Source organism: Setaria viridis, chromosome 9, assembly GCF_005286985.2.
Source record: "Setaria viridis chromosome 9, Setaria_viridis_v4.0, whole genome shotgun sequence".
NCBI classification, from domain to species: domain Eukaryota; kingdom Viridiplantae; phylum Streptophyta; class Magnoliopsida; order Poales; family Poaceae; genus Setaria; species Setaria viridis.
In genome coordinates, this window is record NC_048271.2 from 54,280,405 (window position 1) to 54,307,779 (window position 27,375).

Consider the following 27,375-nt stretch of genomic DNA (forward strand, 5'->3'; position numbering starts at 1 on the left):
TGCTAGGGAACTAAACAGTTGGCTACTAAGAATGTTGTGGCGCCTCACGTTTGTGGCCTCATTGTTGGCTAACCACTTTTGGCTGTGTGGACGTGCGATCCCACCGATTTGAACTCGAAAGACGACGATAGGTAGGATAGGAATCTCCTATCTCGATACTGTACTGCACCAGTAATGGATGCCGATCCAAACAGGAAAAAAAAAACTGGGCGAAAACACTGCGCCGAATGGCACATAATTGAACCTTTCGCGTCAGTCCTCCCGGCTTCAATTCCCCTGATACGACGCCCGGGCCGCCGCAGCTGCTAGCAGAGTAGCATCCCAGCCCTACCCCCCACCCACCTACCGCCTACCCTGTACCCCCCTTGCTTGCGTCTCCCGAGCTGGCGGCCTAGGAAGGAAGAGGCGAAGAGCACTACGCTGCCGTCCGTGCACCATGCTGCCCGTGCTCCCGGTACTCCGAGCCGCTCGGCCGGGCCCGGGTTCAGTTCAGGTTCATGCATGCGCTCGTGCGCTCGCGCCCTGAGCACCGGGAGCGGGAGGGCAGAGGGCTGCATGGAAATCGGTTTGGCTGGCCTAGGGCCCCGGTGGTCTTGGAGTTGAGGGCTTGAAGCCACTGCCATCGCTGCTGGTAGTACCACCGTCTACCGGCCTACGGCTAGATAGGGGGGCGATCAGTAGCTACTGCACGCGCACGAAGGCCCCTCCCTATACGAAACGTGTCACAGTGGTCGGGATTCAATTCCTCTCTCGCAGACTTGGGGCCCCACAGTGCCCGTGCGTCTCTCGCCTCCACAGCTTTTGAACACTGTAGCCTCTCCCAGGTTTAGAGTTCACACAGAGGGATCGGATCAAGCTCATCAAGGGTCTTCAATCAATGATCGGCTGACCGGTGCCTCCGAATTCAAAGCCGGTGTACAGTAGTAGCTTGTACCACTGCTAGACTCCAAGAGCAGTAACACCGCGCAATCAAGCCGGGATGTACCCTCGGCCGGTACTCGGGATCTTTTCCCGTACCGCGCCCATTATACACACTTCCAGTTCCCGTAGGGCCAGGCCACTAATTAAACTTGCAGTAATTGTACGCATGCTCCGTGTTTGTAAGAGACGCATACGGGCCGTGCCAGGGCTCGCAGCACGCAGCCGTCTGTAGCAACTTGAATTCCACGGGCAGGGCACGCGATACGGCTCGTCCGGCACCCAACTATTTTTCGTCGACGGCTGCGTAGCGTACTCTAGTACTCTGCCTACGTAGCCTGGGGCGTTCTGGCAGCAGTAGTGGAGTTAATGCTCTCGCTCGGGTGGTCTTGATGGCCGTCCTGCCCGCGGCGATCCCGCCGGCTCCTCATTCGCCGCCCGGCCCCGACGTGACCGGCGCTTTTCTCACACAGTGCCGTGTGATCCTCCTTGAATTCAGCTTCGGCTGCGCGCCTGCGGCCGATGTCAAACTAGGCAGATTCCGTAGGAGCCGAGGAGTAATACCAGTCTTACTGCTACAGTGGGTAGGCACGAAGCCAACGCAGTCTTTGATATTGCATTTTTAACCAATAATGTTTGTTGGTAAACTTGACCTGCATGCAGTTTAACTTTGATGTCTCTGACATCATCTGAAAATTGATCGGAGGTGATATAAAGTATGTGTTCCATTATACGTACGAATCTAATAATGTCGAACGCGTGCTATCAATCTATGTAAACTTTTAGTTATATGGTCAGCATATGCAAACGTTTAGTTATATGGTCAGCATCTTCTTAAGACGTGCCTGGTGAATGGGAAAAAGAAAAACAGCAAGAATTTCTATTCGCAACTGTCCACACTTTGCGGGTAAAATAGCAGTAGTACTATCTTCCCAGCTTGCACACAATTAGCTGATGCTAACTCAGATCATTAGCAATAATCCTGCCGAGTGCACTTTTCGCAGGTTTGGTGCATGCAAGTGGAGCAGATGTTAAACAACGTGTAGGGTTAGCCATAGTTTTTGCCATCTGTCCTTGCCTGGAAAGCTTTCAAACTGACGTCATGGACCGGGAGCTCTGTTCTCCAATCTTGGAAAAGGAAAAAAAAAACAGAGAGAATAAAGTGACCGGGCGACTTGTTCTAAATCCACATCACCTTTTGACATCAACAAAATCGAAAAATGCAACTTTGGCACAGACCCCACAAACAATTCAAATCTAACTTGGAACGCGAACATTTTGACAGAATTTGTCGATCAGTAGATACTAACGGTACGTGGTTCAAGCTCAGCCGCTGATGAATAAGCTTCCCGCGCACCCGAGGCGCCGAATCATAGGATCCCAACCCCATCAGCGCTTAAACATACAGTATCCCTCAATCTGCCCGTTGCAAAGCTCTGACTTTCGTATTAACCACAGTTAATACGCCAGTTAATAAGGCATCTCCGCCTCGGTCTCCACGAGAGAGAGCACGTACGGAAGTGCAGTAGAAAAACAAAGCCCCGGCCGGCCATGGGGATCATCCGTGGCCCTCTGAACCGATGACGCGGCTGACGGAGCTCCTGGAAGGAGGAGGCCCCCCTCGGCCGGAGGAGGCGACGGGGAAGAAAACAAAGGGTAAAGGGTGGGCGTGAACGGATCTTATGATAAAGTTTAGCTCTTGTCGTATTGAATGTTCGGATGCTAACTGGAATGATTAAATATGAGCTAATTATAAAACTAATTGTAGAAAACTTAGGCTAATTCGCGAGATGAATCTATTAAACCTAATTAATTCATCATTAGCAAATAGTTGATGTAGCATCACATTGTCAAATCATGAATTAATTAGAATTAATAGATTCATCTTGCGAATTAGGTAGGTAGCCTCCGCAATTAGTTTTATAATTAGTTTATATTTAATATTACTAATTAGTATCAAATATTGAGACGAGGGAAAGTTTAGCCGTCAAGGAAACAAACGGGTCCTCAGGGAAGAGAACACGGGCCGCAGCATCCCGGTCACTGCGGCGCCAATTATTTGCTTCGCCACGTGCACTCTTCCCCACGTAGGGAGAGACGTCAAAAGTTGCGGCCGAGAGAGAGAGACCATGCTCTTGAAGTCCTGACGGTTCTGTTTACTATCGTCGCCACGTGCGCCATCGGCGTCAGGTATCCGATGGCACCGCGCCCTGTTCATCACGCAGTGCAGGCACCAGGCAGGATGTGCAAGGCCGATGTGCCATGCATGCATGCGCGTCTATGCGCGTGCCCTTCCTAGTTTGCTGCACCCTTCTTCCCACCGGCTAAAATGGTTCACTTAAGCTTATTCAACCGTCTCACAATAAATCAGCCGTTTCAGCTTTTCAACCGGCTTATGAGTTGAAGCGAACGGGCTCATAGTAGGCAACGCTTTCCATTGATCCATTCATTAATCTACCAGTGATTTTAAAATACAGATGAATTGAATTCATTACAAAATGGACCAATCCATCCGTCCACGAGAGCTAAAGTATAATAGCAGATTGTAAGTAGGCTAAATGCTGAGGTGGAGGAGAGAGGAAAGGAGAGAGAGGAGAAGCAGGTTGTAAACTTACAGCCCGCTTAGACACAAGAACCAAAAAATTTTGTAAGAGAGATAAGTGAGCCTTATATTGATATTTAAGAGCTCACTAGTATATGAGTAGGTTAAGAGATAGGCTGCAAAGATACTCACAGCCAACAGCCAGCTGTATTATTAGCCTTTCTAGGAGGATCTTAAATTGTAACTCTCCCTTCCCGTACCAACTACTAACCTTGTCCGGAAAAGAATGCAACTACGGGTTTCGTGCCGTCAAAAGTAATTCACGTTTGACCAGTGAATACTATTCATATTTATGACTCAAAATTAATTTATTATGAAAATACATTTCATAATTAATCTAATGGTATTTATTTGTTATCTATTTTTTATCTATAATTGATCAAATTTAATATACAAAATCATGACACTGTGCTACGGGGTCGGGGAATATCGCATTGGTGCACACAGCAGGTCGTACCCACCGGAATCACATCACCCCCATCATGGCATGCGTACCAGACGACACGACCTGTGTCCTATCGGAATGATGCAAGTTTCAAAGAGATTCCCCTCGCTTTGGTGAGTGCCCCGCGTCCTCTCTCTGGCTGCATCAGTTAAAAAAGGGGGTCCATCCATGCATAGATTTCACTCCCATCCATCGCCGATGGTTCTCTTCTTGGACTGTGATCATCACATGACCAAAACCAACGTTCTTTCCTTCTTTTGCCTCGCAAGTTCAAACTTCCATCCATCTCGAACATGTAAAAATACGAGACAATCTGGATCACATGATTGCTTTCTAACCTTTTCCACGACCTCCAGAAGAAGCTGTCTACCGTTTCTTCTGAGTCAAGTGTAGGCGCAGTCTCTTACATACACTTTCGAAAAGGCCGAACCACTACAATCTCATCGCTGTCAACAGACCCGTCATCTACCATTAAAAGGAATACCACAATTTCAGTTCCTTGAACAATCTATAAAAACCCAAACAAAAACATCAACGCCGAATCGAAAACTCTTACGGGGTGAGCAGGTCCTACTTGACTACTTGTACGCAAAGAACCTAACCTATGCTTGCAGCTATCTGTCTAGATGCTTAGATCACATATCGATGGTAACTGGGATTCATTTGAACAAATGAGGTGGCCGAGATCACCGGCTCGCAGCATGAGTTCTTGAAGCTGGCACGAGCTCTGAGCGATCATTCGAGGTAGCAGCCCATTGCAAGCGCCAAGGCCAAGCTGCCTATGCTGTTGGACGATCAGGATACGGTCTACGGTGTCGGTGTACGGCCACAAGCTGGCGCAGCGCGCCCTGTTGATGCTGTTGACCTGACGGTGATTTTTTTTTTGTGCTGCCCATACTGGCCGGCCCCACCCACTGACAGCCTTTGCTCGTTTTTGTCCCGTTCTCTTCCCGTGTTGAAAAGCTGCGATCTTTCCACGTTTGGGAGCTGACCCCAGCCGATGAGCAGAAAAGCCGCCTTTTCCCACGGCCGAAATGGCTTTACCGCGTCATGCGTGCATGCCCCCGGGGACTTTCGAGTTTGAGTTTTAGAATTTAGCAGTGAGCAAGGGTTATGTCTGTGGTAAAAATGTGCCAGGTGGTGCAGGCTGCGGCAGCAGCAGGCTTTGGCCTTTGGGTACGGCATGGCATCCGATGCCTGCAGCCAGCTCCAGTACAATCGCTGCATTGTACTCTCTAGTAGTACATGGTATGCGGCGTGTATATGCAGTGTACGCTGGCTGTGTCCATTTTCGTCGAGGTGAAATGTACGTACAAAGTTTTGGTCGTAGAACCTGCACGCGTCAGTGCTTGCACTACAGTTGTACGTGTAGGAATGTACTCTTCTAGCTCGTGGTGAACACGACAGGCTTACGAAGCACACGACGCTTGCCGGTGAGACGTGAAAGGACTGAAAATGCAACCATGGTGGCACGGTCCATGGCCCATGGTGAAAGCCAGATAGAAATAGAGAGAGATGGACGGACGGAACCCTTTCCTTCCGTCTTTCCGCCGCGGATTCGGCCCCCGGACGCTCAAACCGCCAAAACCGAACCTTTCCCGCCAAAACTTGGCGCCAAAAATGCGCGCCGCCGCCAGCCGCCCAGGCCCAGCCGGGCACGTGCGGCGCCGGAAGCTGGGTCAAACGTCCACTCATTCCTCGCGTACCTTCCCCATGATGGCACCCCCGCCGCGGCTGCCCCGACGTGCGGGCCACCCACCTAGTCAGGGTCACGACGGGTAGGACTCTCCGTATCTGTATCTCTGGCCGCGAGCGCCACCTGCGGGCCCGCCTGGACGGAGCCGCCAGTGCGGTGGTCGGGCCCACGCGGCAGGCAGCCGGAGAGCGTGGACAAGCACCGGCGCAGCCGCGCAGGCGAGGGCGACGGAGACGGAGCCCGAGGCGCTCGAGAAGGTAAAAGAAAGGCGCCCCTCTGCGCGGTGGGACCGCAAGCCCCTCCTCGTTTCACGGGTACCTGCAACCTGCTGCCTGTGTCTCTTCAGCATCCGAGGAGGAACAGGTCGCGCCCTACCCTACTGTATCTGTATTTTCTCATGTACTTGACGCGCCCTGTGTCCCCTGTTCCTCCTTGGGAGATACGTACTCCATGTCGAGTGCTCGTATACTCATGCAACAGCCGTCCAATTGCTTGTAAATTTCTCTCGGAAGCAAAACCGTTGCGTACAGCTACAGTCGTATGAGCCGGCAGTGCTGTAGAAGGTGAAAGATGAGGCAGGGAGCTAGGGAGAGTCCGAGAAGCAGGAGTGCCCGTGGCGAGTGCGCTTGGCCGCTTGCCTTTTCTCGTTCCAGGGACCAGTGGATTTGCAGTTTGCACAGCACAGTAGGAGTAGTATAGCAAGATCAGGGGCGCACGCGTCGCGAGGCTCGTGGACCGATCGCCTTGGAGTGCGCAGAGTCCAGGGGCGCTCCCGCCGTACGTGCGCGCCGCGTAAAAACACTTGGAAATTGCCGTGCCCCGCGCGCGCCACGGGCCACCGCGACGGCGCCGTATTGCCGGCCAATCACCCGTCCACGCGCGCTGCCGGCTGCCTGCCGCCGCCTCCTCCTTTCGCTTTTCCGATGGATGGAGCTCACCTCGCGTGGCGTCGCCCCATTGCTCGTGCACCTCCAATGGGATCAAGCACGTCGTCATCGGCTCATCGCCGAGCGGCTCGACGATCGCGGACACCGAGAAATTCCTAACGGGCATCGTTGTTCCTTGCCGGTGGAACCGAATCGCTCTGCGGGCATCGGCGAGCAACCACGGTTGATTGGTTGGTCGTCGTCCTGCGGCCTCGCCGGCCCGGCTCGGCGACTGGCGAAGCCTGCGCCGAGGGACGGAGCATCCCGACGTTTTGTTGGTGTTCTGAAAAGGCTGGCTGGCTTGCTCTGGGATTTTCAGCTGCTTCCTTATCGTCGTCTGAAAAGGAATTGATTCGTCCGGCAGGCTGCAGCAAATGACCGGAACGGATGGAGCGATTCAGAGTTTCAGTACGATGGAGGATAATAGTGTAGTGGCATCCTTCAAAGAATCAAGGTACTGTCGTACAGACAACTGAAGAGCACTCGGACAGGAGAATCTTAGAAAAAATGTTTCTTGGGTTGATTTGGTTTTTGGGGCATTGAAAATGGTGATACCACGTCACAGTGCGTCACTGCAAGTTGCGAACAACGCTTGTTAGTAGTGTCAGTGAGACGGTGACACTCGGTCGCTCATCTGAAATTGGCAGACTCGGCTTACCACAGGCTTCTGTACATGGGCTGTGTTAAATAAAAAAGCTGGGCCCTTCGCGGTGGATCGACAAACGCAAATAGGCTCTGGTGGGTTCAATGTATTTCGGAAATCTTGGGCCTCTAATTGGGCTGAGATCAGCGTCAACTCTTAAACCATGAATATTTTCCATTTTTTTTTCAAGTACACGCCCCGTCGGCTTCGCCGGCCGCGCCATCCGCCCAACGGCCAGTCAGGCAGTCACCGCGCGCCGCTCGCGGCCAAACCTCTCGCTCTCGGCTGCCTCCGCCGCTCCGCCCCCGTCTCCCCGCACGACCAAAAACCCCACCGCTACCTCTCCGCCCCTTCCCCACTATGGTCTTCGCCGTGCCGCCGCGATGGGGAGGCTGTGCGGCAGCGGCGGCAGGAGGCCGCCTCCCTTCCTCTCCCCCTCCGCTTCATTCTCGTCGTCGTTGCACTCCAAGCGCTCCCGCCCGTTCCGCCGCCTCCCGTCCCTTCCCAAGCCGCCCCTCGCACCGCCGGCGCCGCATTTCGCCGGGAGGAGGAGGAATAAGGCGCCCGCCCGGCTGTGGATGAGGATGGATCGGTGGGGCGGCTGCGAGGTGTTCATGTGCGACAAGGCCTTCGTCGTGGAGCGCTCCGGCGTGCACACGCGCGAACTCCGCGTCATCGGACCCCTTCTCTCCCGCTACCCCAGCATCCTCGGTGAGTTGATGACTTGATGCTCTCAGATTTTGGATCCGTGCCTTGCACAAAAATAAATAGTGTGGCACAGGTCATTGGTCCATTAATGTGTAATGATAATATGATATCCTCGTTCTAGCATGTCGTGGAGTGTTATTCGTAGAAATATTTTAGCATATCATGAGTCATATTTGTTACTGGTGAGATTAACCTTAGATTTTGCCTGTTTGGCAGCTAGAGAGAAGGCTATGGTAATCAATCTAGAGTTCATAAGAGCTATTGTGACTGCTGATGAAGTCCTGCTGCTGGAACCTCTTGCCCAGGAGGTTATCCCTTTCATCGATAAATTGAGGCACCATTTCCCTTTGAAGAGCATGGTGGTTGATGTTGGTGCCACGCAAGTGGATAATTTGGATGGCAAGCATGCTCAAACTGGTGCCGAGTGTGAGCTTCCATTTGAGTTTCAGGTGTTGGAGCTCGCCCTAGAAGCTGTATGCTCGTCATTTCGTTCCAGCCTATCTGATCTTAATAGGCATGCAGTATTTGTGCTGGATGAATTGACTAAGAATGTGAGCACTAGGAACCTCGAGCGTGTTCGGAGCCTGAAAAGCAATCTCACCTCCCTGCTTGCTGGTGTGCACAAGGTATAGTTAGACATACATATTTTGGTCACTTCTTGAGTTCTTGTATCTTAAATCTGAAGTCTTATGCACGTTTCATTTCAATTTTTTGCAAACGTACCGGTATTGTTCGCTTCATTCCCACTGTGCATGTAGCTTTTGAATTTCTTAAGAATAACATCTGCAGCATGTGTGTCTGCTGTTGATTAGCAGGACACATAACAAGTGCTCCATCTAATAAAATAATTAATGAAGTTTTGGGATGCATGTAGTCAAACTTGCTTAACTTCTGCTGCCTATATCTTTATGAATATTTAGTTTATGCAATAGGCATATGAAAAATGATAATGTGTAGCATTGTCTGAAAAAAGTGTTTTCAAACTGTAATAGTTTATCAGGTTCCATAATTATAGTACATCAACAATTAGCTTTCAAAATTGCACTTTGGAGACTATGCTGATGTTCAAAACATCACTTATCTGCGTTGATGAAATTAGCTATGTTTGAATCTTTGAAGAGGCACAGAAAGACAAAAGTTAATCTATCATTCATATCATACTAGACTTTCTCATACTCCACAAAGCCTTCCAATCTGTTCTTTAATAACTAAAAGACTTTTGTAATAATCCTTATGATGTGTAGAGCCGCTTCCTTTTCATAATATTCGACATTGTTTTCTTAAATTTGCAGGTCAGAGATGAAGTAGAGTATCTTCTGGATCATAATGAAAACATGGCACAGCTACCCCTATCATGGAAGCAAGCAAAAAATCAGCAGGATCAAGCTCTACTGGTTTCTGCTGCAGTAAGTAGCAATTTTCCTTCAAAGACAAGCCTGGCTAGACCAAATCCTATTACCAACCAAGCCATGGGCATTGCTACAAGTGCGCCACTGGACACTGATGCTGGAAACCTAGAGATGTTACTTGAATCCTATTTCATGCAGCTGGATGGAATTCGCAACAGGATTGTGATGGTCTGTTCTTTTCTTTCTCCCAACCTGTACTGCGTTTGCATAGGCATTCCTTGAAACAACAATATACCTCACAATCAGTATCATTTTTGGAAATTTGTGCTTATTCACCATTATATCATCATATCGCCATTATCCAGAAGGTTTTTCTTCTTATTTATTGTGGAGCAAGCTAGTGAAAATGGAAAATCCAGCCAAATTCCTTTGCACTTTCATAGTAAACTGTTGCAGTTTCATTGGACTGATGGAAGCTTAGCATTTTTTTTGGCTAGAGGGCTATACTTCCTATCTTGATCATGCAGATAATTCTTCTTTGGTACATTTAACAGGTTCGAGAATATATTGTTGACACAGAAGACTACATCAACATCCAACTTGACAACCAACGCAATCAACTTATTCAGTTCCATCTGGCCCTGATCATCGTATCCTTTGGCATAGCGATCAACACATTGATAGCTGCATCATTTGCCATGAACCTGCCTCACAATGGTGATGAGAACACTGCTGTAGGTCCTTTTTGGCCATTTGTTGGGGCTACCTCATCTTTCTGCTTGTTGGTCGTAATCGTGTTGTTCACATATGCTTGGAGGAACAGGCTACTTGGCAGTTGAAGACCATACTTAGAGAAACCCTTGGAAGCAGGGCCATTATGTTGGTGACAGCTGGACAGGTATTTCATAATTCCTCCTGACTGGAGATTAGCAATACATTGCTATGGGTATATGATAGTCGAGGACTAAGATCTTGTATGGAATATTTTACATATTGATGCTTTAAATCATAAGAAGAAACCCCCTTTTCTTTTCTTTTCTTTATGGAGATTGCATCGGCATTCATCATGCAATGCATGCTGCCATACCTGTATACTACAAGGATTTTTTTTAATCATTGATAGCCTAGAACCCAATCTTCAGATTTGTCAGAATACAACTGCTATGTGCCGAAAACATTTACTATAATCACGAACAAAGACAAGGATAATAAATTTGCTTTCTCTTACATTATTTTTCTTTATAAGGGGATGCCTCGTGTGATAATAACAAGAGTCGGTTAAATCTCCAAAAACAATCAGAAAGAAGCAAACCCCAAGATATTCTAGCCAAAAGTTAGAAACTGAGCCCAAGCTGCAGGCCGAATGCTGCATGGATTAGAAACAGAGTCATGATGCCACTGCCGAGTAGACCATGTGTAGTCCTAAGCCCTGGGTTCCCCTGGCATTAGAGAAACAAGTTATTCATGCTAGCTATGTAAATCATCAGACATTTTAGACTATTTCCTTGAAAAGATCAGTAGTTTTCGATGAGCCAGATTTGAATTGCGAAAGCAAAATATTGAACTGATGTGATCATTTGATGTATCTTCTCAAGTTACCTCGAATAATTTTGGAAGAATAGACTGAATGGTCAAGAGTGCAAGGCCGATGACTCCAGTTACTGCATGAGGACTGTGAATCCATCGCAGAAAATTCAGATGGCGACCCTTAGCTTCGCAGAAGGAAGATGGTATTCTGAATTCTGAGTTCTGAAAGCAGTACCTTTCAAAGATTGGTTTGTCTGAGGTAAGAAGAGCGGTGACACCGCCTGTAGCGCCGAGGGCGAAGAAGAAGAACATGCCGGCCAGGAGCTTCGGATGGAGATCTTTGGCCTTGGCCTTCTCTTCCTGTATGCAGGTTCCATTCCCGAATTTTAAAAGTGTTCTCAATGGAAGGCAAAAGGCAAAAAAGGTACACTTTTGCTTATGTAAGTGGCCAACTGGCCATATTGGTGAATATTGAATACTACTTACTGGATCATCTGATAGTTTGATCCTGAAGCCGAGGTATGTCCCGTAGCCACCCATTGCAAATAGCACCACAGCCTGAAAAGAAAGAACACAGACTTAGGATAGGATCAGGCAGGTACAGATACAACCAAACCAGCTAGGCTCATCCAGCTCTGTCAGTTCATCTACATCGCTGCTCTGGCAGCCACAGAATTCGATCTCGCAGCATTCTTACAGTAAAGGTTGCTACCGATTTCCAAACTTGTTTGGGAACTTGAAAAACGTGAGACGTGAAGAATGCAACGAAGGGGAACGAAAGACGCAGTACCATGTTGCCTGGGTGGCCCCAGTGCACGAGCCAGCCGGGGAGGTCCAACGTCTTCACCAGCTCCACGAACGGCGCGAACACGGCCGTCACCGGCTCGGCTGTCCACAACAAGGCAAGCGAAACCGCCGGCGAAGAAAGGGCAAAGCCATCAGCACCGGCCACCGAGCGAGCGCGCACTCGCAGAGAACAAACCGAGGCAAAGAACAAGGCTCCGTGCATACCTCCAGGCAGCAGCGCGGCGAGCAGGAGAGGGTAGGGCGCCAGCGAGTAGAGCCGCGTCCCGGCCGGCTGCCGCCGCTCGCCCTCGTAGCTTCTCGCCGAAAGGCCCGGCTGCTTCTGCTGGGTGCTCGCGGCTTGGAGCAGCGTGGCCGGCAATGCCCGGCGGCTGGAAGGAGGTGGCGGCGGGAGCGTCCGCCGGAAGGAGGCGCGCGGCCGCAGGAGAAGCGAGCTCGCCATCGCCGCGGTAGGCACGGCCACCATCCCTCGTGCTGTCGTGCACAACTACCACCTACTGGCTACTCGATCTTTTTTGACTTGGCGTGGCGGTCGTGAGATGCCCGACGACGCGGAGGGATAGACCGATAGAACAAGAGCAGGTGGCGGCGAGAGGAGAGGAGGGAAAAGGCCAAAAGGGGATGTGGGGGATCGTGGCGTGGAGACAGCCCGGCCAAGTGAAGTGAGGCGAGCACACGCGCCAGTGCTTGCGTGGTCCTGTGAGTGCTCTTCGTGAGAACAATAAACCCGATGCTGTCACGAGGGACTTGCAGCGTTAGGACACGCAGCGCAGGCCTCCGCCCCAGCTGCGCGATAAGCTACCATCGGCTCATCTCGAGTCTAGTCGCATTCAACTCCTATCATAAGAACCAGCAAGCAATCAAAACTAAGGCCGTATCTAAATACATGAATTTCACGAGAATAAACTCAGAACAAGAATTTCAGCAAAAGAATCAATGACTAATAGGGAACAATCCCAGTAATTACTCCTTGGTCGCTGGGTACAAGTGTCCCCATTATCATCAGAGTTGTCAACTATCCTCATGATCACAAGCCCTTAGGCGTTTAATCGCCCCCAAAATCAATTTGCCTTGAATAGCAAAACAGGGAAAAACATCGCAAAGAGTAAAAGCTTCTGCTCTAATACAAACCTCTGTATTTTCAATTCTCGGTGTGGAGTTGGCTCTGATGGAAGCATTCCACAAAACAAGTCCAACTCCCAGACGGTTTCCAAAAAGGCTAAAATGGGAGAGCTGTTCTAGGTATTGCTCCAAAGCTTATGTTCTTGGAGACAGTATGTGACGCTTGTACTGTTTTACAGGAGATAAGTCGGACTCATCAAGGCTTGACTGATATGGCCACGCCGAATCTTGAAGGCGAACGCACCACCTTCGGATCATACTCGGCTGAAAGAGTCACGAGGGACTTTGGCCTCCACTCATGCTGACAGAGAAGTCCGACCTTCCCAGAGTTGCTGAATCTCGTCTTAAGTGATGTAGAAGAATCAAGGGCATGGGAGCTCCCAATGGTGAAATAGTTCTCCTTTGTTTTCAGCTTGTGTGTTACCTCAGCCGCCACTGTAGCACCATTGGTCGGATTGAAAAGGTGAATATATGACGCCTTTAAAGTCTCCCCTTTATCAGCTCTATGTACCAAAAATGTGGAAAGATTGGTCAGCCCACAAGTAGAGGTTGCTAAGAAAATATTGTTTGTCTGCCAAACATGCAAAATCTTTCAGGCAAGGAAAAGACCAAAATGACAAACTAGAATAGACATGGATTAACTTTTGTACACTGACCAGAGATTATGTAACTGATTATAACATCAAGAGCAATGCACAAATTTCCATATATGCCTAAACAGAAAGCATAAATTTGTGGAGCTTACAATAGTAAAGAAGCAGAGAAATCCGGTTTGTTGTATCCGATCCCCGAGTTGTACTTGGTAACAGAAGCTGAAGTACTGTCAAATCCAACCTCAGCACCAAAGCTAAGTTCACTCGTGCCAACAGTTGCAGCCAGCTCAACCAAAGGTGCTGATGTCAAACCAATGGTTGAATTCAATGCAAAACGATTGTGAGCGTATTGCAGATCAAGCTGTCAGCCGAAAAAACAGTAAGTATTTGCAATGATAAAAAAAATATTTCACTGAAAATTGGTGGGTTGAAATGCAGATCATTAGCCCACTGATGTAATCAATAAACACAATATGTGAGGCAAATACAGTTCAGTTAAGATTGGACTGCTCATTTTGTATTTCAGTAAAGCTGATGTTTCCTCCTTACTTCAAAAGATACTAACCTTAACAGACTTGTGATCGGGAACCTTGAAGCTGAATGAAGTCTTCAAACCAGTGAGTGCTTCATCAACAGTGACTGTGGTTGACACCTGCAAACAAGAGGACTCCAGTAAGAACACAAGTGAGGATATCTAATGCAGACATGAAGGAAGACCATGGCTAGAGCAAACATGAATATGAAGCAATAAATATTATGAATGCACAAATGCAGCTGGTAGAAATGGCATATTAACCGCATCAGTTTATAACTCAAATTCAGAAATCCACTAGTTCTAAGTTGGCAGATCTTTCTTAGCCTAAAAATGGAAGGAGATCCAGTTTAATACAGGCATCACTTTTAGATGCTTACAACTAGCTAAATTTAACACTATTACCTGCCCACAGAATTTATTAGCAGTGTATGTTTGCTGCTTACATAGCTGATGCATGTATCCCTATAGCATATATGAAGCAAGTGATCTAATATTTCTGATGCCAAGATATGTTTGTCTCATGAAAGATATTTAGTGACAACAATGCCACTATTAGCAGCCCTGATCCAGAAAACAGAGAACCTATGCTACCAAGCTCCGCAAAAGGAATTCAAATGCAGAAAAACAAACAAAGTTTACAAGGACCGTACTTTAGAATCACTATCAATTATGACATCAACAGTGGTTCTACCACTTTTATGCTGTGTCCGTATATCACCAATGAAGTCTTCATTGATCCTCACACCAGTGGCCGTGAGATTCTATGACAAAAACATAGGTTATCAGAAAAATAAACTCAAAGAGTTTTCGGGAGGAACTAAATGAGAAGTATAAGCATTAAACCCTTACCAAACCGGAGCTGCTAGACGTCGACAAAGAAAACTTTTGGTCAAAGTTGTAGTCCTTGTACAAGAGATCTGTAAGTAGGGGAAGTAATAACACATGAAGTTTGCAAGCACAGAAATCTGACAATAAAATGTATATGCATGTGTCATACAATATATGCTGACAGACAGGTCCAGATGTACATTTACGCCATTCTATAGAAGAGATAGATAAGCCATTCACATTCACAAAGAATTGGGCTTCTGTTTCTCTGCCCATAACCTATCCATGCAGATCACAGCGACTAGATAATGGTCCGTTCTCTATGAAGCTACACAAGAATCCTCGTGATGGTTGTATGAATCCTTAGCACCTAAAACCAATTAACAAGCCATTCTATTAAAACCACCCCATGCATATCGAACAGAAATGCTACATTCTTAGAGAGAGAGAAAAACTGCATTCTAATAACAAGCCACAACACGAATTATCAAGCCAAGTATCACACCAGAAATTGTCTGCCAAAATGCATAGAATGGCATGAAGCGCATCAACTGAAAACTAAGATCTGAAGGACTTTTTGAGAACCTTTTGCTCTCTTCCCGATGTTGCCGAACGGAACTGGGCCTTTGCTCATCTTCCTGAACTTAGTAAGGTACCAGTGACCTGAAAATAAGTGCACATTAATACCATGATCAGTCAACAGAGCAAGAGGAGGCTGGATTAACTGGCTACAGCCTCTAAACAGGCAGAAATTAGTCTTCCGACACAAGAGTTTTTTTGGTAAAAACAAACAGCTGCTCCCGCTTGAAACAATCAATGGTTTTCAGTCAGAACAAACATCTACATCATCACCAGAGGCGAACATGACGCGGGGGCAGCGGGTTCAGTTGAAGAACCTCCAAATTATCTGGAAAACAAACTGCACCCGCACCTAAATTTGGTGCTAACAACTCCTACGGAGTCAACTAATGCTGATTCCGGGGACGCACACAGGATGGATTATAATGCACTAGATTAGTAGCGCGCCACGCAATCGTTATCGACGAAGTAGCGCAACACTTGGCACACAAATCTACAGGTAACTCAATGGGGGAAGAGGAAGCTCCAGATTCGCTCGAGAAGAAAAAACCAAACTCTCACCAGAACAAAGGATTCCGTGTCAATCCACCGAGGCAGAGATAGGCTTGCCACTTACCAACAGGAGAAAACCGATCCGCGTCCAGATGTATCTCCACAACACGAGACCTAGAGAGACGAGGGGTGGCGGCGGCGGAGCGAGGATCCGGCGGAGAGGTGGGAGAAGAGTAGAGGGAGGGGACCGGCGGCGCGGTGCTTGCTTGGCTGCAGTGGGAGAGGCAGAGTCCTAGGTTTGGAATCCCGCACCGCACCGGCAAGGCAACGCACGCTGAGTCCGGGGCTTGGCCCACGACGGCCCACATGCGGCCACGCCTCCGGATCCTGGATTCCCTCTCTCTTTCGCTGTTTCCTTTCACTTTCGTCTCCAAGATCCTCGCCGGATGCATCTAGAAGAAAGATTCTCCCCAGGTAGAAACGTTAAATTTGAATATTGTTTTAAGGGTCGAATTCAAGCGAAAAAATTTGGTGATCACACGGGATGGAACACAGAAATGGTACGCACAGGTCAGGTGGAGTCGCCGACTGTTGGGCCCCACAGCTCTAACACCGAAAACGAGAACGACAGGGTCATATTCAACTGTTTATGAATTATCATCCTTCATCGTCAACAGAATCACAAGATATAGTAACAGACAGAAGCCGTGATTTACTAAATTGTTTTACAGTGCCTAAAACGATCACAAATCATAGTAACGAACTAACGAACACAGAAGCGACGATTTACAGAATTGTTTTGCACGACCGCACGAGAACATCAGAAACTCAGAAAGTGATTTTTGCTGCTCCAAGAAAGTTGCCTCGTCGAAACACTAATCAGAACTCACATCGATAACCCAATTAATCATCTTATATTGGTACCTGAGTTTCATATACAAGGTGAAAAGGATATGGACATCAATTAGCAGTATAACAATTGCAGCCAATGCTTCAATATGCCATAAAAGTGTACATAAAATGTTACAAATTGCCTGTAAAGCCTGATTTGAACTTCAAATGATCATGCCATATTTTACCTGTCACAAATTATTCACAGTAGCAAAAATTGCCTCTTGTATCCAAACCAAATAAATTTATCTCTTCTAGGCACTATCGATTATAATAGGAAACTTATGAGAGAGAGAGGATGACAAGCATGACATATTTCTTCTGGTCACAGGAGCTTAGATTATATTAAGGGTCCATTTGGTAGGGTTTATTGGACAGCTTCTTTGACGGCTTCTGGAGAAGTTGTACCAAACGCCCTACCAAAAAACGGCTTAGCCCGCGAAGCACCCACAAGCCCGTGTGCATTTTGCACTAGCGAGGCGAAGCCGGAATTTTTGGCTCCCCACGGCTTCCTCACCTTCCGCGCAGGACTGGGTACGAAATTGCCCCTGGACGTCGCAGTTATTATAGGCAAATTGCCACCACCCCGGCCTCATCCCTTTCCGAACCACACGTCTCTCTCCAGGCCTTGATTCCTCTCTCCCTCTCCTCACTGTCAGTGACGGCGGCAGAAAAATGGAGGACGAGGCAGCGGAGGCACTGGCCGGAAGAGGACCCCCGGTGGCTGGAAGGGGCGGATCCGGTGGTGGTCTCGAAGATGCGGTCGGCGGTGTGAGTGGCGGCACTCCATCCCTGTTCGTGTGGCATGGAGGCCTGCCAACGGGTCCCTTGGGCACGCTGCTGGTCGCCGGCGGAGTGGCCTCAGGCATGGGCGCGGGTGCATGGCTCGGCATCCCCGGCGCGGCTGGAGCCGCAACCACCGGGGGTGCGGACGGCGCGACCCAGACCGGCCACGTTGCTGGGTCGTGGGTTAGCGCCCCAGCAACGGTGGGCCTGGCCACCGGCGCCTGGCCCGGAGGATGGTTGGAGTGGTGGGTCGGAGCAGCGGCGGTGGCTCTAGGGCTGGATTGGAACCGTGCCGGCGTTAGTGGAGTGTCGACGCCGACCACCTATGTGACGGCTTCACAGGAGGTTGGAGGCGACGAACAGGGTGATGAATGGCTGCCGGTTTGGGCCAACTTTGGTTCGGATCAGGGCTCCTCAGCTCGCCGGCAAGGTGGCCGTGCACCTAGGCCGCCACCGGTGGCTGGGACAGCTCCTGCTCCTGCATCTGTGGATGTCGACCTCACCAATCCAAGGTATGACCTTGCTTGTAGCATGAATGTACCAATGAAATGGACTGAAATGTGGCATATTAGCAGATGGTTGATGGAATGGTAGCTGAACATATTTGACTGAAATATGTCATATTAGCTCACTGGTTTTGATGGAATTGTAGTTGAATGTTTGCATTCTAGGCAGTGAATGGTAGTTGAATCACAGACATGAGCCAAGTTGAGCAAGTAGGCTGGCTTTGATAGGTGACAAGTGCTTTATTGTTTCCTAACATTTGGGCGTGTTCACTTATACATCTATTGGGCAGTTCGGGTCTATGCATTACACTAATGTGCTCTTTCATGCACTTCGACATGATCACGACACATTTCCGCACCCCCTCAGGGTATGTTGGATGACCTATGTTTATCTTTTTTCTCATGTTTGTACAGAAATGCATGTCTCCCACAACCTTCATTTTTACATGTGTATTTAGGAAAATATTATTTTACATGTGTATTTAGGAAAATATTATATGGTTGATGTCGAGCACCCAAATAGACCTGGATACTTGGCACCATACAAGGATGAAAGGTATCATGTGCCAAATTGGAGGAGAGGTCCTGCTCCAAATGTTGAGCAAGAGCATTTTAATCATTTGCATTCAAGTATTCGCAATGTGGTAGAGCGCTCTTTTGGTGTGTGGAAAATGAAGTGGAGAATCCTTCTCTTGTCGAGTTACCCAATGGAGAAGCAAAAGATGATCGTTGCTGCAACCATGTGTCTCCATAACTTCATTCATGAGAACCATGCACAAGACAAGAATTTCCACAAATGCGATCGGAATCCCGATTATATGCCCACTATACCTTCAAGATATAGAAAGCATTATATTTCTCAAGATGCTGGAGATACATCCAATTAGAAAGATGATAGGAGCATGAATAAATTCCGAGATAACCTTGCTACGTCAATCTTCCTTTCTAGATCATGTATCTTGTATGTATGGGGGACAATGCAATGGGACATGTCTGTTAGCTTGAATGGGACATGACAGTTAGCTTGTACGGGACAATGCAATGGACGGATTATGTCTATTTTTGTTACTATTAGTTTGTATGGGACAATGCAATGGGACATGTCAGTTAGCTTGTAAGGAGCATGTCAGTTATTACTTTGGTTGCCTAATTATTGCTTAAACAACAATCCCTTTAATTTATTTTTAAATTTGTAATGAACTCAAATTAGAAAGTAATGTTAAACATTCAATAATTAATCCACAAACAATCCACACAACCACATTTAACCTCTCGAAGGAGAAGCCGTTTTGCCACAGCTTCAGCTCTACCAGATAAGCTGCTTCACCAAAGCAGCCACAACCGCAACCCAAAGCAGCCACAGCCGCAGCCCTACCAAACGAGCCCTAAAAGAATCAAGATGACCGCATCGTGTAGAATAATTTGAAGTATGTTTAGATAGACCAGGTTCATGATCAAAATTGCATGTGCCTGTCACCTCTGACAAAGAAAAAGACAGATAATCTACATAGCTGTACAGTAAGAATGAGCGACTGTGGTACACTAGGGACATCATCAAGTGATAAAAGATGTCACTGTAATAAAACAAAAGAGTGTATTGATCTTGAGTTTTTTCTTCAGGATTGATACATATTCCAATCCAGGTCAGGTTGTGAAAAAACTTCATAATCCGTGGGACCATCTACAAAGCTATTAACTGTCTGCATCCCTTCTAACAAAGATGGCTGGAAGCTATCACTTCTAGAAGGCAGCAGCTTATAGAACACTAGCATCCCAAGAGTACATATAGCCTGTAGCTTCATGGAATCACCCTGAACGGCAAAGAAGAGCAGCATTGCAGCAAGGAAGAAGATCACACAGAATTGCATGATGCACAGCACTCTGTCCATCAGCTTCCCATCATTCCCTGCTGGAAATCCTCTAACTCTGTACACAAACAAGAAATTGTACTTGTCCACAAGATATCGGTAGCCAAAGTATGCTGCACCCACAGGAACCACGAGCGGAGCAAACAGGGAGTAGATCATTGTGAGTGCAAATATTGTAATGTCAAAAGCATAGTACTGTGCAAAGTCAAATTTCTGCTTTGGCATGTGGAAGCTCCTGTTTAATGGGTATAGAGAAAGATCATGCCCCTCGATACTATCCAGAAGGCCACTGTCTTCTCGCTCAGGCATCAGAGGTGCTGTCAAATTATTACTTTCTTCACCATTCTGCATCATTAGATAGTCCTCATTTTCTTCAGGGACCAACTGGACCATGTCATTCTTTCTAAATTTCTTCATTATATGCTTTATCCAAGGGATTGGTGCCAACAGATCAAAAGATATTCCCAGAAAGGTACACGTGATCAAGAATGCCAGGGATGAAAGTGATGATCTTGATAAAAATGACGGGCTTAAGTAGTGTTCGATCTGCTTGCAATCTGGACCATCCAAGTAGCATCGCCCCATGCTAAGGATCCAACTTTCAAGTGACGATTCCACCAGGGCACGCAACAGGATCAGATTAACAAGGAAGAAGCAAACCATCTTGAGCAATGCAGCCCTCTGCTCCCCTGACACCGTCAGATGGCACTCAAACTTGGAAAAGTATGACAACACAGATGGGATGATGATATACATGCTCACAAAGATGAGAACATTGGGAAGAAACTGAAAGATTATGGTCCAGAACCAGCTTGAGCCTTCAAGCCAGGCAAGCCATGATTTGGCATGATCCATAGCCTCCACATTGATGATCCGTGCCGCGCTTTGCATCCCGCTGATGATTGCCAAGGGTGAACTGAAGAACAATAGCATTAAAAGTAGGCAGGTGTTAACTGCAATCCTCCTCAATCTCGAAGACATCTTGCTAAGACCTAGATGATTCCAGTAAATATCTGAAGCCGGCGGTGCTCTCTCCACCTTCCACCGACTTCTCTCGAGCTGGAGCTCCATCACAGGGAAAAACCTGCCGATCGGGGTCTTCTTCCTCTCAAGCTTAAAATCCCTTACAGCCTTGTTTGCGGTGTAGACATCCTTAAACACCACAAAAGCTACGCCAGCGCCAGGGGCACGCCCTTCCTTATAATCCGATAGCTTGCTTCCAAGCACAAGTTTCTTAGTCTGCAATTTCCTCAACCTTTCCTCATCAGTAAAACCTAGCCTCTCCGATGCCATCACCCACAGCTCTTTGCACCTTCTCACAAACCGATGCTCCTCTGATTGAGCTGCTTCGGCGTGTGCAAAGTCATCAAACAGGTCACGAGCGCCCAACTTTGCCTCCAGCCAAGAGATTTTGTTCCGGACCTTACCCAATTCCTGGACGAGGTATTCCAACGTGCAGAGATCAAATGGCACGATAACACGGTAAACTTTGCCAGGGTACTTGTGCTCGAAGTAGTCCTTGAGCGGGGTCCTGTCTGCAGCCAACGTCTTGGGGATGCCCTGGATCATTATGGTGAAGACGGCCACGGAGCTGGAATTGGGGTCGCTGGGGTTGCCGTTGCCGTCGCGGAAGCGTGTGATGCGGAGCGCGTCCTCCATCCGGGAGATGCCGAGGTGGGCGATGGCGACGACGGCGGCGGTGAGGAGGAGGTGGAGCCAGAGGAGCGGTGAAGACTTGGGGATGTGCGAGATGGTCGTGGTGGCGAATTGGTCGATGATGGCGGCGTCCCCCGCAAGGAGGTTGAGCGGGAGGGCCGCCACGACGGCCGCACCGGCGACGGCGGCGAGGATAAGGAAGGAGGCGCGCTCGAAGAGGAGGAACTGGGCGGCGTCGGCGCCGCAGTGGAGCGCGATCTGCGGCGCTGTGGCGTGGTAGACGGCGAGGAGCTTGGCGGCGAGCGCGGATGGCCCCGGGATGCGGCGGTGGTCGAAGCGGAGCTTGACGAGGAGGAACAGGAGCACGCAGGAGGCGGCCCCCACGGCGGAGATGTTGATGAGGTACTGGATGCTACCGTACCACGCCTCCGGGTCCCCACCCCCGCCGGCGTCCGGCGGCGCCGCGGCCGGGACCATCGGGGGCGACGCCGGGGTGGCAAACCCTAGATTCCGGTGGAGACGGAGTCCGACCGCGAAATATTCCGTTCGCCGATGAGATGCCTTGCCGCCGCTCGTGGCCCTGGTCGTGGGGGGTGCGTGCGGAACGGGTGGCGGATCGGGTCCCGGCTGGCTAGATCACGGGACGGGACGGGGGCGGTGAACGAGCCGTGTCGCCGTGCGCTGCCCGTCGAGGTGCGTGACGCTGAAGGTGGGAACACCGCGTCGGGTGGAGATCTATTTTCTCGAAGAATTTTTTTAGCATGTGTCGCGTGGGAGTAGAGTATGCCTCGTGTTTTTTTTGAAGATAGTATTCCTCGTGGTTAAGGGACCTGCAAAACTTGCTCGTGGGTGATTGAGTCATAGTAAATTTGTAAGCTTCGTAACCTTTTTATTAAGGATCTATATTGATATACGTCAATTACCCCGTAGGACACTCGTGCCACAAAAGATTTTAGATGATATGGAGATAAGAATGGTGAGAAGATGAGATCATTATTTTGCAAATCAACGGTCTTATGAACCACTCTGTCCTATCTGAAATATGAGTTTATCTAGATTTGACATAAATAAACTATTTTTAAATTTTATACACATATTAAAAAATTATATAGGTTGACCAATTCGCAGATCTTCTACGAAATCTTTTCATATACAACTCTTTACTCTTTTTAATCAAGATAATAAGTCTTTATAAATATTGTTAGTCAAAGTTCGAGAGATGCAACTGTGTTTTATTTATGGCATTTCCCTGTCACGGATATGATCCAAATGTTTTATTCTACCGTTAAGTTTTGTAATTCTCTTGTAGAAAATGTGAATACCAATTCAAAAGACGGTGAGTAATGACGAAGTATATTAGGGTCATCAAACTTGATGCATTGATCTAAAGTTGGCCATCGGCTAAACTTCTTTATCGCATGCTTAAGTAAACATAAGGCATTTCTTATATTCTTGGAAGGAGATTGACGTTCACTGTATTCAAGTTCTTTTACTCGTTTATCACTTTGCTCTCGTGGGGATGCTTCCATCTTGCATAAATACGACGGTGACAAATTCTCTCATGCGTGTAAGCAAAGTAAAGCAAGTATTCTATCTCTTTACTCCTCTGCTACCTAAAATCAAAAACAAACGAAAAGAAGGCGAACAACAGCAATATTATATAATCCACTTCATGGTGTACTCCATATTCCTTTTGGTTCCTGATCTTGTGAATTTTGTTACAGATTGACCCACACATAATCAACATCAATCTTAGTAGAATTGCTAAATTGTCAAAACTCAAAAGAGACCGAATCCTCTAGAGACTATTTTCTACTTGAAGCTTTGTTTCAATATCTTATAGTACAAACTAATAAAGTTTGCAAAAATAAAAACTCATAACCGATACCCTTGAAGGTATATCTTATTGTGTTTTAGAATATCGATTATCAACATTATTTTACAGTTTTTATGTACATCTCGACCAATTATTATCATTTTATTTAGTCATCATGTACACTGGCCCACGTTAATAAAGAACTCTTCCAAGTTTTCTTTTTTTACGAAAGAGAATATTTCCATGTGGCATCCAAATGACCAAATCCCGCCTTGGAAGGTTATCCAAAAACTCCTCCGAAAAGAACCCCAAGAAATGTCCGAAACCCCCCGGACCCACAGGGCAGAATCCACCCTTGACAAAAAAATCATCCGCGATGGCAGAAGCCGACGCACACAGCAACAGCGCACGCACGCCAGAGACTTGAGGCTCCAAGCGAGCGCAGCCGAAGAGAAAATAATGGCCACGGCGACGGCCCTCTCCCTCGGCGGCGGCGCCCGCGGCGGCTGCGGCGGCGGTACTCCCCTCCTGCGCGGGTACACGGCCGCGGCGGCGGGTCGGTGCTGCGCGTTCCCCCGCTCGCGGTGGAGGCAGCCGCGCCTGGCGGCCTCCCGCGCGGACGACTCCTCGCCGGCGCCGTTCGAGATGACGGTGGAGGGCGCGCTGAAGCTGCTAGGCGTCGCCGAGGGCGCGTCCTTCGAAGAAATCCTGCGCGCCAAGAACGCCGTCCTCGCCTCCTGCAAGGACGACCAGGACGCCGTCGCCCAGGTCCCCGAGACTACTTCTCCTCCACCCCTTTATTATTATTCCATTTGCGTCCGCCTTTTGTTGTGCTCAGCCGCTCAGGGGGAATAAGGCGATTCTTTATTGTGTCCTTGGTACCTCCGATTGAAGTTGCTAATTTAGTACTGGAAGCCGCCTGGATCAATTGGGAATGTGTGAAGCGATGTGGACTGTTGTTATATATCCTAGCGCGCTTCTCAAATGAAGAAGCAAAATTTGTTTATGAATACAACTCTTAATACAGTGGGGGGAAAGGGTGATGACTTTATCTGGCTCATTAAGTTGGTGATGGACTGCCTGTTCATTGGTTCATGCAATTTGATTCGCGATGCATTATGCGTGATCTCTAAAAAGCTATGCAGTGGGTTAGTTTGAGACTTAAAAGAGGTATTGGTCTTTGTATATCCATGGTGGAGATGATCATATATGTATTGCCTTATTTTGAGGTAGTAGCCTGCTTCGTAGGAATGGAAGGGTTTTAAAATTTCAGTAACTTAATTTTTTGCATGTTCCTAGTGCTCAATTTTTGTTGCAGCTTACTGTTATTTTATGACATTTATAGCCTTTCTTGTTCCAATGGACTAGCTTTATTTCCTTCTTGTTTTCTTCTGCAAGCCGTCCTCTTGACATGTACAGTTGTTTGTGGCTGTTCCTCAGATCCTTGCCTAATTCCTTAACTGTCTATTTCAAAACAATTTTACATGTAGTTACGGCTGTTCCTCAAATGAACACAGAAATCCAATCTCATACACTTCCCTGGTGCCATATTTGACTCCTATTCCTTGTTTCATTTCAGGTGGAAGCTGCCTATGACATGTTGCTTATGCAGAGTTTATCGCAGCGGAGGGCTGGAAAGGTTGCTGATAACAGCATCCGCTATGCTGATGTTAAACCTGTAAAAAGTGCGGGAGCAGGGACTGTCCCGCAGTGGATGCAGGCAACCATGAAGAATGCACCTATTACATTTGAGACTCCATCTTCGAGCAGCTTGGGCATCCAGTCATGCGTTTATGGTGCACTGATGGTTTTCACATATGCTAGTGGAAGCTCTACATCTTTACCATCGGCATACACTAGCCCTGATGTTCCAGGTTTTATCCTAGCAACAGGATTTGGTGCGTCATTGTATTTCCTGGCAAAGAAAAATATGAACTTAGGTAAATTGATCCACCACTTTTGCTCCGTAGTTATATATCCAATGCCTTATGTTGGTTTATTTTTTTGCTCCATAGTTATATATCCAATGCCTTATGTTGGTTTATTTGGACATTGGTTTTTAGAACGTATACAGCAAAAAAATTTAAGCCTGCACATTTTGTATTGTGGAAGCATAGGAATGTTCATCTAAAGTTGAAGGTGCAATGATTCCATAATTTATACAAGCACCGACATTTTAATCGCATTATTCACCTTTTTGGCAAAAACCAGTTTCGCTCGCCCTGGTGCAATCGTTGAGCGGCATAAAGTTGTGCATTGTTCATCATATATGAAACCTATATCATCTTCTTGCTTTTGTAGGCTGTGTTGTCATGGTAGTTTTCTCGCAAATTAGTACTTGGTCATGAATCATTTAATTTATCAGTGTCATTTTTTATTTTTGAGTATAGTACAGAACCCAGATATCCCACCACGGCACTACTCATATGCTACTAAGAAAGGTGCATGTATCCTTGTTGGTTATAAGGGTGATTAAGCAGAGATTGCTTGCATTAGGTTATACTGGACAAAAGCTATATCTGTCATAATTCAATGCTAGTCTGTCTCATGCAATATCAGCCTTTTGGATAAGGTGCCTGGATAGCCAAGTCAAACATGCTGCATCATCCTTTTGTGTGGCCATTCTTCTAGTCTTCTGTAGTGTGTCCCTATAATCATTCTGCTCATGGGCCATTCGATGGGCTTCAGGTGACAGTGAGGTTTGGTTCAAAGAGTTATGAGCTCCTGATGAAAAGAAAAGTTTAGCTAATCTTCAAGAGGGCACATAGTATTAGCCCATCAGAAACAAATACAGATATTCAGGTACAATAGTAAAAAGTAGATCAGATGTCTGGTGACTGTACTATACTATGGAGTACCTTGATTTTGAAATGCATGTGTAGAATTCTTATGGTGAGTTATTTTTTTAAAAAAAAGAATTCTGATAGTGAGTGAGCATGTGGGTTTCGCTGGCATAGAAGTCCAGAAAACCCCTATCTGCTTTTGTGCATTTTATGACATTGCTTACTTATGGGAGGAAACCTGGTTCAACATTTAGGTTAATGCTGCTCTTCTGCCAACCTTCATGTATAGATTTAGCATGATAATAAAGCCTTTTGTGGTCCTTTATCCAGGTAAGGCTGCATTGATCACCGTCGGGGGACTTGCAGCTGGTGCGACTGTTGGATCTGCAGTGGAGAATTTCCTGCAGGTTGATATCGTGCCCTTTCTAGGCATCCACTCCCCTGCTGTCGTTGTCAGCGAATTTATTCTCTTCTCCCAGTTGTTGGTATCACTATTTGTTAGGTAGGATCTGAAATCAAGCTGTCAACCTGGCATGTAATTAGCTGAAATGGATATCATGTTCGAAGAAGAGTCAGGAAACTGCTATTCTCCACAGATGGAAGCAGATGTGTATAGCAAACAATATATTGACATCTTTGTCCATTATAAAAATCACCTGTATCTAGTTCTATCAAGCTCAATCTGTGTTTCTGAAAGAAGCTTGTACGGGTTTCAATGTAAATTTGCATTTTTCTGACATCAAAGCAAAGCATTTAATTCTTTGGTATGTCACTGCTGAAAATGGTGAAGCCAAAGGTGCTGGATTCATGGCTGGAGATTTTGGTCATATGAGCAACCCATTTACATTGAACTTTGTATACAGCTGCTATTCTTTCAGTATCTTTGAAACTGTTATCTTTCACTTCAATTAAGATTAGTTGCAGGTTGCAGTCCTCCGAGACTGGCTCCAGGTTTGCCTCAAAAGTCAGATCGGATCATGTTTCTCGCATCAACTTATGTCTGGATTACTTTATAAGATTCTTTGTATCCTTTGCGATAGTGATAAGATGTGAAAATGTGAATCTGAGACATTAGCATGGTTGAAAGGAGTATTTGTTTGAGATGACTTTGGAATCCATCCAGTCTCATGGATTGTTGTCAAATAAATGGGTTCCTTGGATATCAACTATGTGGGCTCATTTGTGTTTCAATTAATAACGCACATAATGCATATAAACAGCTAAGGACCTGTTTGTTTTATCTTGCATATTGTGGATTGCAGCTTGCAGGTTGTGATGATCTGCAAGCTGGAACGAACAAGT

General features: G+C 47.2%; 5 protein-coding genes across 5 annotated transcripts; 2 read left to right on the forward strand and 3 right to left on the reverse strand.

The window, feature by feature from the left end:
• The first annotated feature begins 7,336 nt into the window (after positions 1-7,336).
• Positions 7,337-10,321, forward strand: LOC117837470 (putative magnesium transporter MRS2-H). Its single transcript, XM_034717108.2, has 4 exons — positions 7,337-7,941; positions 8,155-8,564; positions 9,231-9,515; positions 9,842-10,321. The coding sequence occupies exons 1-4, from the start codon at positions 7,614-7,616 to the stop codon at positions 10,124-10,126; spliced, it is 1,308 nt and encodes a 435-aa protein (XP_034572999.1). The 5' UTR covers positions 7,337-7,613; the 3' UTR covers positions 10,127-10,321.
• Positions 10,322-10,453: 132 nt separating this feature from the next.
• Positions 10,454-12,295, reverse strand: LOC117837475 (uncharacterized). Its single transcript, XM_034717113.2, has 6 exons — positions 11,826-12,295; positions 11,605-11,702; positions 11,301-11,372; positions 11,050-11,174; positions 10,887-10,959; positions 10,454-10,726 (listed from the first exon to the last, which is right to left on the reverse strand). Exons 1-6 carry the CDS (start codon positions 12,082-12,084, stop codon positions 10,622-10,624), a joined length of 732 nt encoding a protein of 243 aa, XP_034573004.1. The 5' UTR covers positions 12,085-12,295; the 3' UTR covers positions 10,454-10,621.
• A 242-nt stretch (positions 12,296-12,537) lies between these two features.
• Positions 12,538-16,150, reverse strand: LOC117837472 (mitochondrial outer membrane protein porin 6). Its single transcript, XM_034717111.1, has 7 exons — positions 15,892-16,150; positions 15,282-15,359; positions 14,718-14,785; positions 14,519-14,629; positions 13,899-13,985; positions 13,486-13,694; positions 12,538-13,243 (listed from the first exon to the last, which is right to left on the reverse strand). The coding sequence occupies exons 1-7, from the start codon at positions 16,133-16,135 to the stop codon at positions 12,937-12,939; spliced, it is 1,104 nt and encodes a 367-aa protein (XP_034573002.1). The 5' UTR covers positions 16,136-16,150; the 3' UTR covers positions 12,538-12,936.
• Positions 16,151-19,363: 3,213 nt separating this feature from the next.
• Positions 19,364-22,147, reverse strand: LOC117837469 (CSC1-like protein At4g35870). Its single transcript, XM_034717107.2, has one exon. The coding sequence runs from the start codon at positions 21,949-21,951 to the stop codon at positions 19,567-19,569; it is 2,385 nt and encodes a 794-aa protein (XP_034572998.1). The 5' UTR covers positions 21,952-22,147; the 3' UTR covers positions 19,364-19,566.
• Positions 22,148-23,687: 1,540 nt separating this feature from the next.
• LOC117837474 (protein CHAPERONE-LIKE PROTEIN OF POR1, chloroplastic) lies at positions 23,688-26,840 on the forward strand. Its single transcript, XM_034717112.2, has 3 exons — positions 23,688-24,058; positions 24,870-25,230; positions 26,404-26,840. The coding sequence occupies exons 1-3, from the start codon at positions 23,750-23,752 to the stop codon at positions 26,577-26,579; spliced, it is 846 nt and encodes a 281-aa protein (XP_034573003.1). The 5' UTR covers positions 23,688-23,749; the 3' UTR covers positions 26,580-26,840.
• Positions 26,841-27,375: the final 535 nt, after the last annotated feature.

What these genes read in the sequence shown, in the direction of transcription:
- LOC117837470 (XM_034717108.2), top strand. Translation starts at nt 7,614, where the DNA reads ATGGGGAGGCTGTGCGGCAGCGGCGGCAGGAGGCCGCCTCCCTTCCTC. An exon ending in CCGCTACCCCAGCATCCTCG is followed by an intron (nt 7,942 to 8,154) that starts GTGAGTTGATGA and finishes CCTGTTTGGCAG; the next exon opens with CTAGAGAGAAGGCTATGGTA. An exon ending in TGCTTGCTGGTGTGCACAAG is followed by an intron (nt 8,565 to 9,230) that starts GTATAGTTAGAC and finishes TTAAATTTGCAG; the next exon opens with GTCAGAGATGAAGTAGAGTA.
- LOC117837475 (XM_034717113.2), bottom strand. Translation starts at nt 12,084, where the DNA reads ATGGTGGCCGTGCCTACCGCGGCGATGGCGAGCTCGCTTCTCCTGCGG. An exon ending in TCAAACTATCAGATGATCCA is followed by an intron (nt 11,175 to 11,300) that starts GTAAGTAGTATT and finishes ACCTGCATACAG; the next exon opens with GAAGAGAAGGCCAAGGCCAA. An exon ending in GACAAACCAATCTTTGAAAG is followed by an intron (nt 10,960 to 11,049) that starts GTACTGCTTTCA and finishes ATGGATTCACAG; the next exon opens with TCCTCATGCAGTAACTGGAG.
- LOC117837472 (XM_034717111.1), bottom strand. Translation starts at nt 16,135, where the DNA reads ATGTGGGCCGTCGTGGGCCAAGCCCCGGACTCAGCGTGCGTTGCCTTG. An exon ending in GGATCGGTTTTCTCCTGTTG is followed by an intron (nt 15,360 to 15,891) that starts GTAAGTGGCAAG and finishes ACTTATTTTCAG; the next exon opens with GTCACTGGTACCTTACTAAG. An exon ending in CCGATCACAAGTCTGTTAAG is followed by an intron (nt 13,695 to 13,898) that starts GTTAGTATCTTT and finishes TTCGGCTGACAG; the next exon opens with CTTGATCTGCAATACGCTCA.
- LOC117837469 (XM_034717107.2), bottom strand. Translation starts at nt 21,951, where the DNA reads ATGGTCCCGGCCGCGGCGCCGCCGGACGCCGGCGGGGGTGGGGACCCG.
- LOC117837474 (XM_034717112.2), top strand. Translation starts at nt 23,750, where the DNA reads ATGGCCACGGCGACGGCCCTCTCCCTCGGCGGCGGCGCCCGCGGCGGC. An exon ending in ACCAGGACGCCGTCGCCCAG is followed by an intron (nt 24,059 to 24,869) that starts GTCCCCGAGACT and finishes GTTTCATTTCAG; the next exon opens with GTGGAAGCTGCCTATGACAT. An exon ending in AAAGAAAAATATGAACTTAG is followed by an intron (nt 25,231 to 26,403) that starts GTAAATTGATCC and finishes TCCTTTATCCAG; the next exon opens with GTAAGGCTGCATTGATCACC.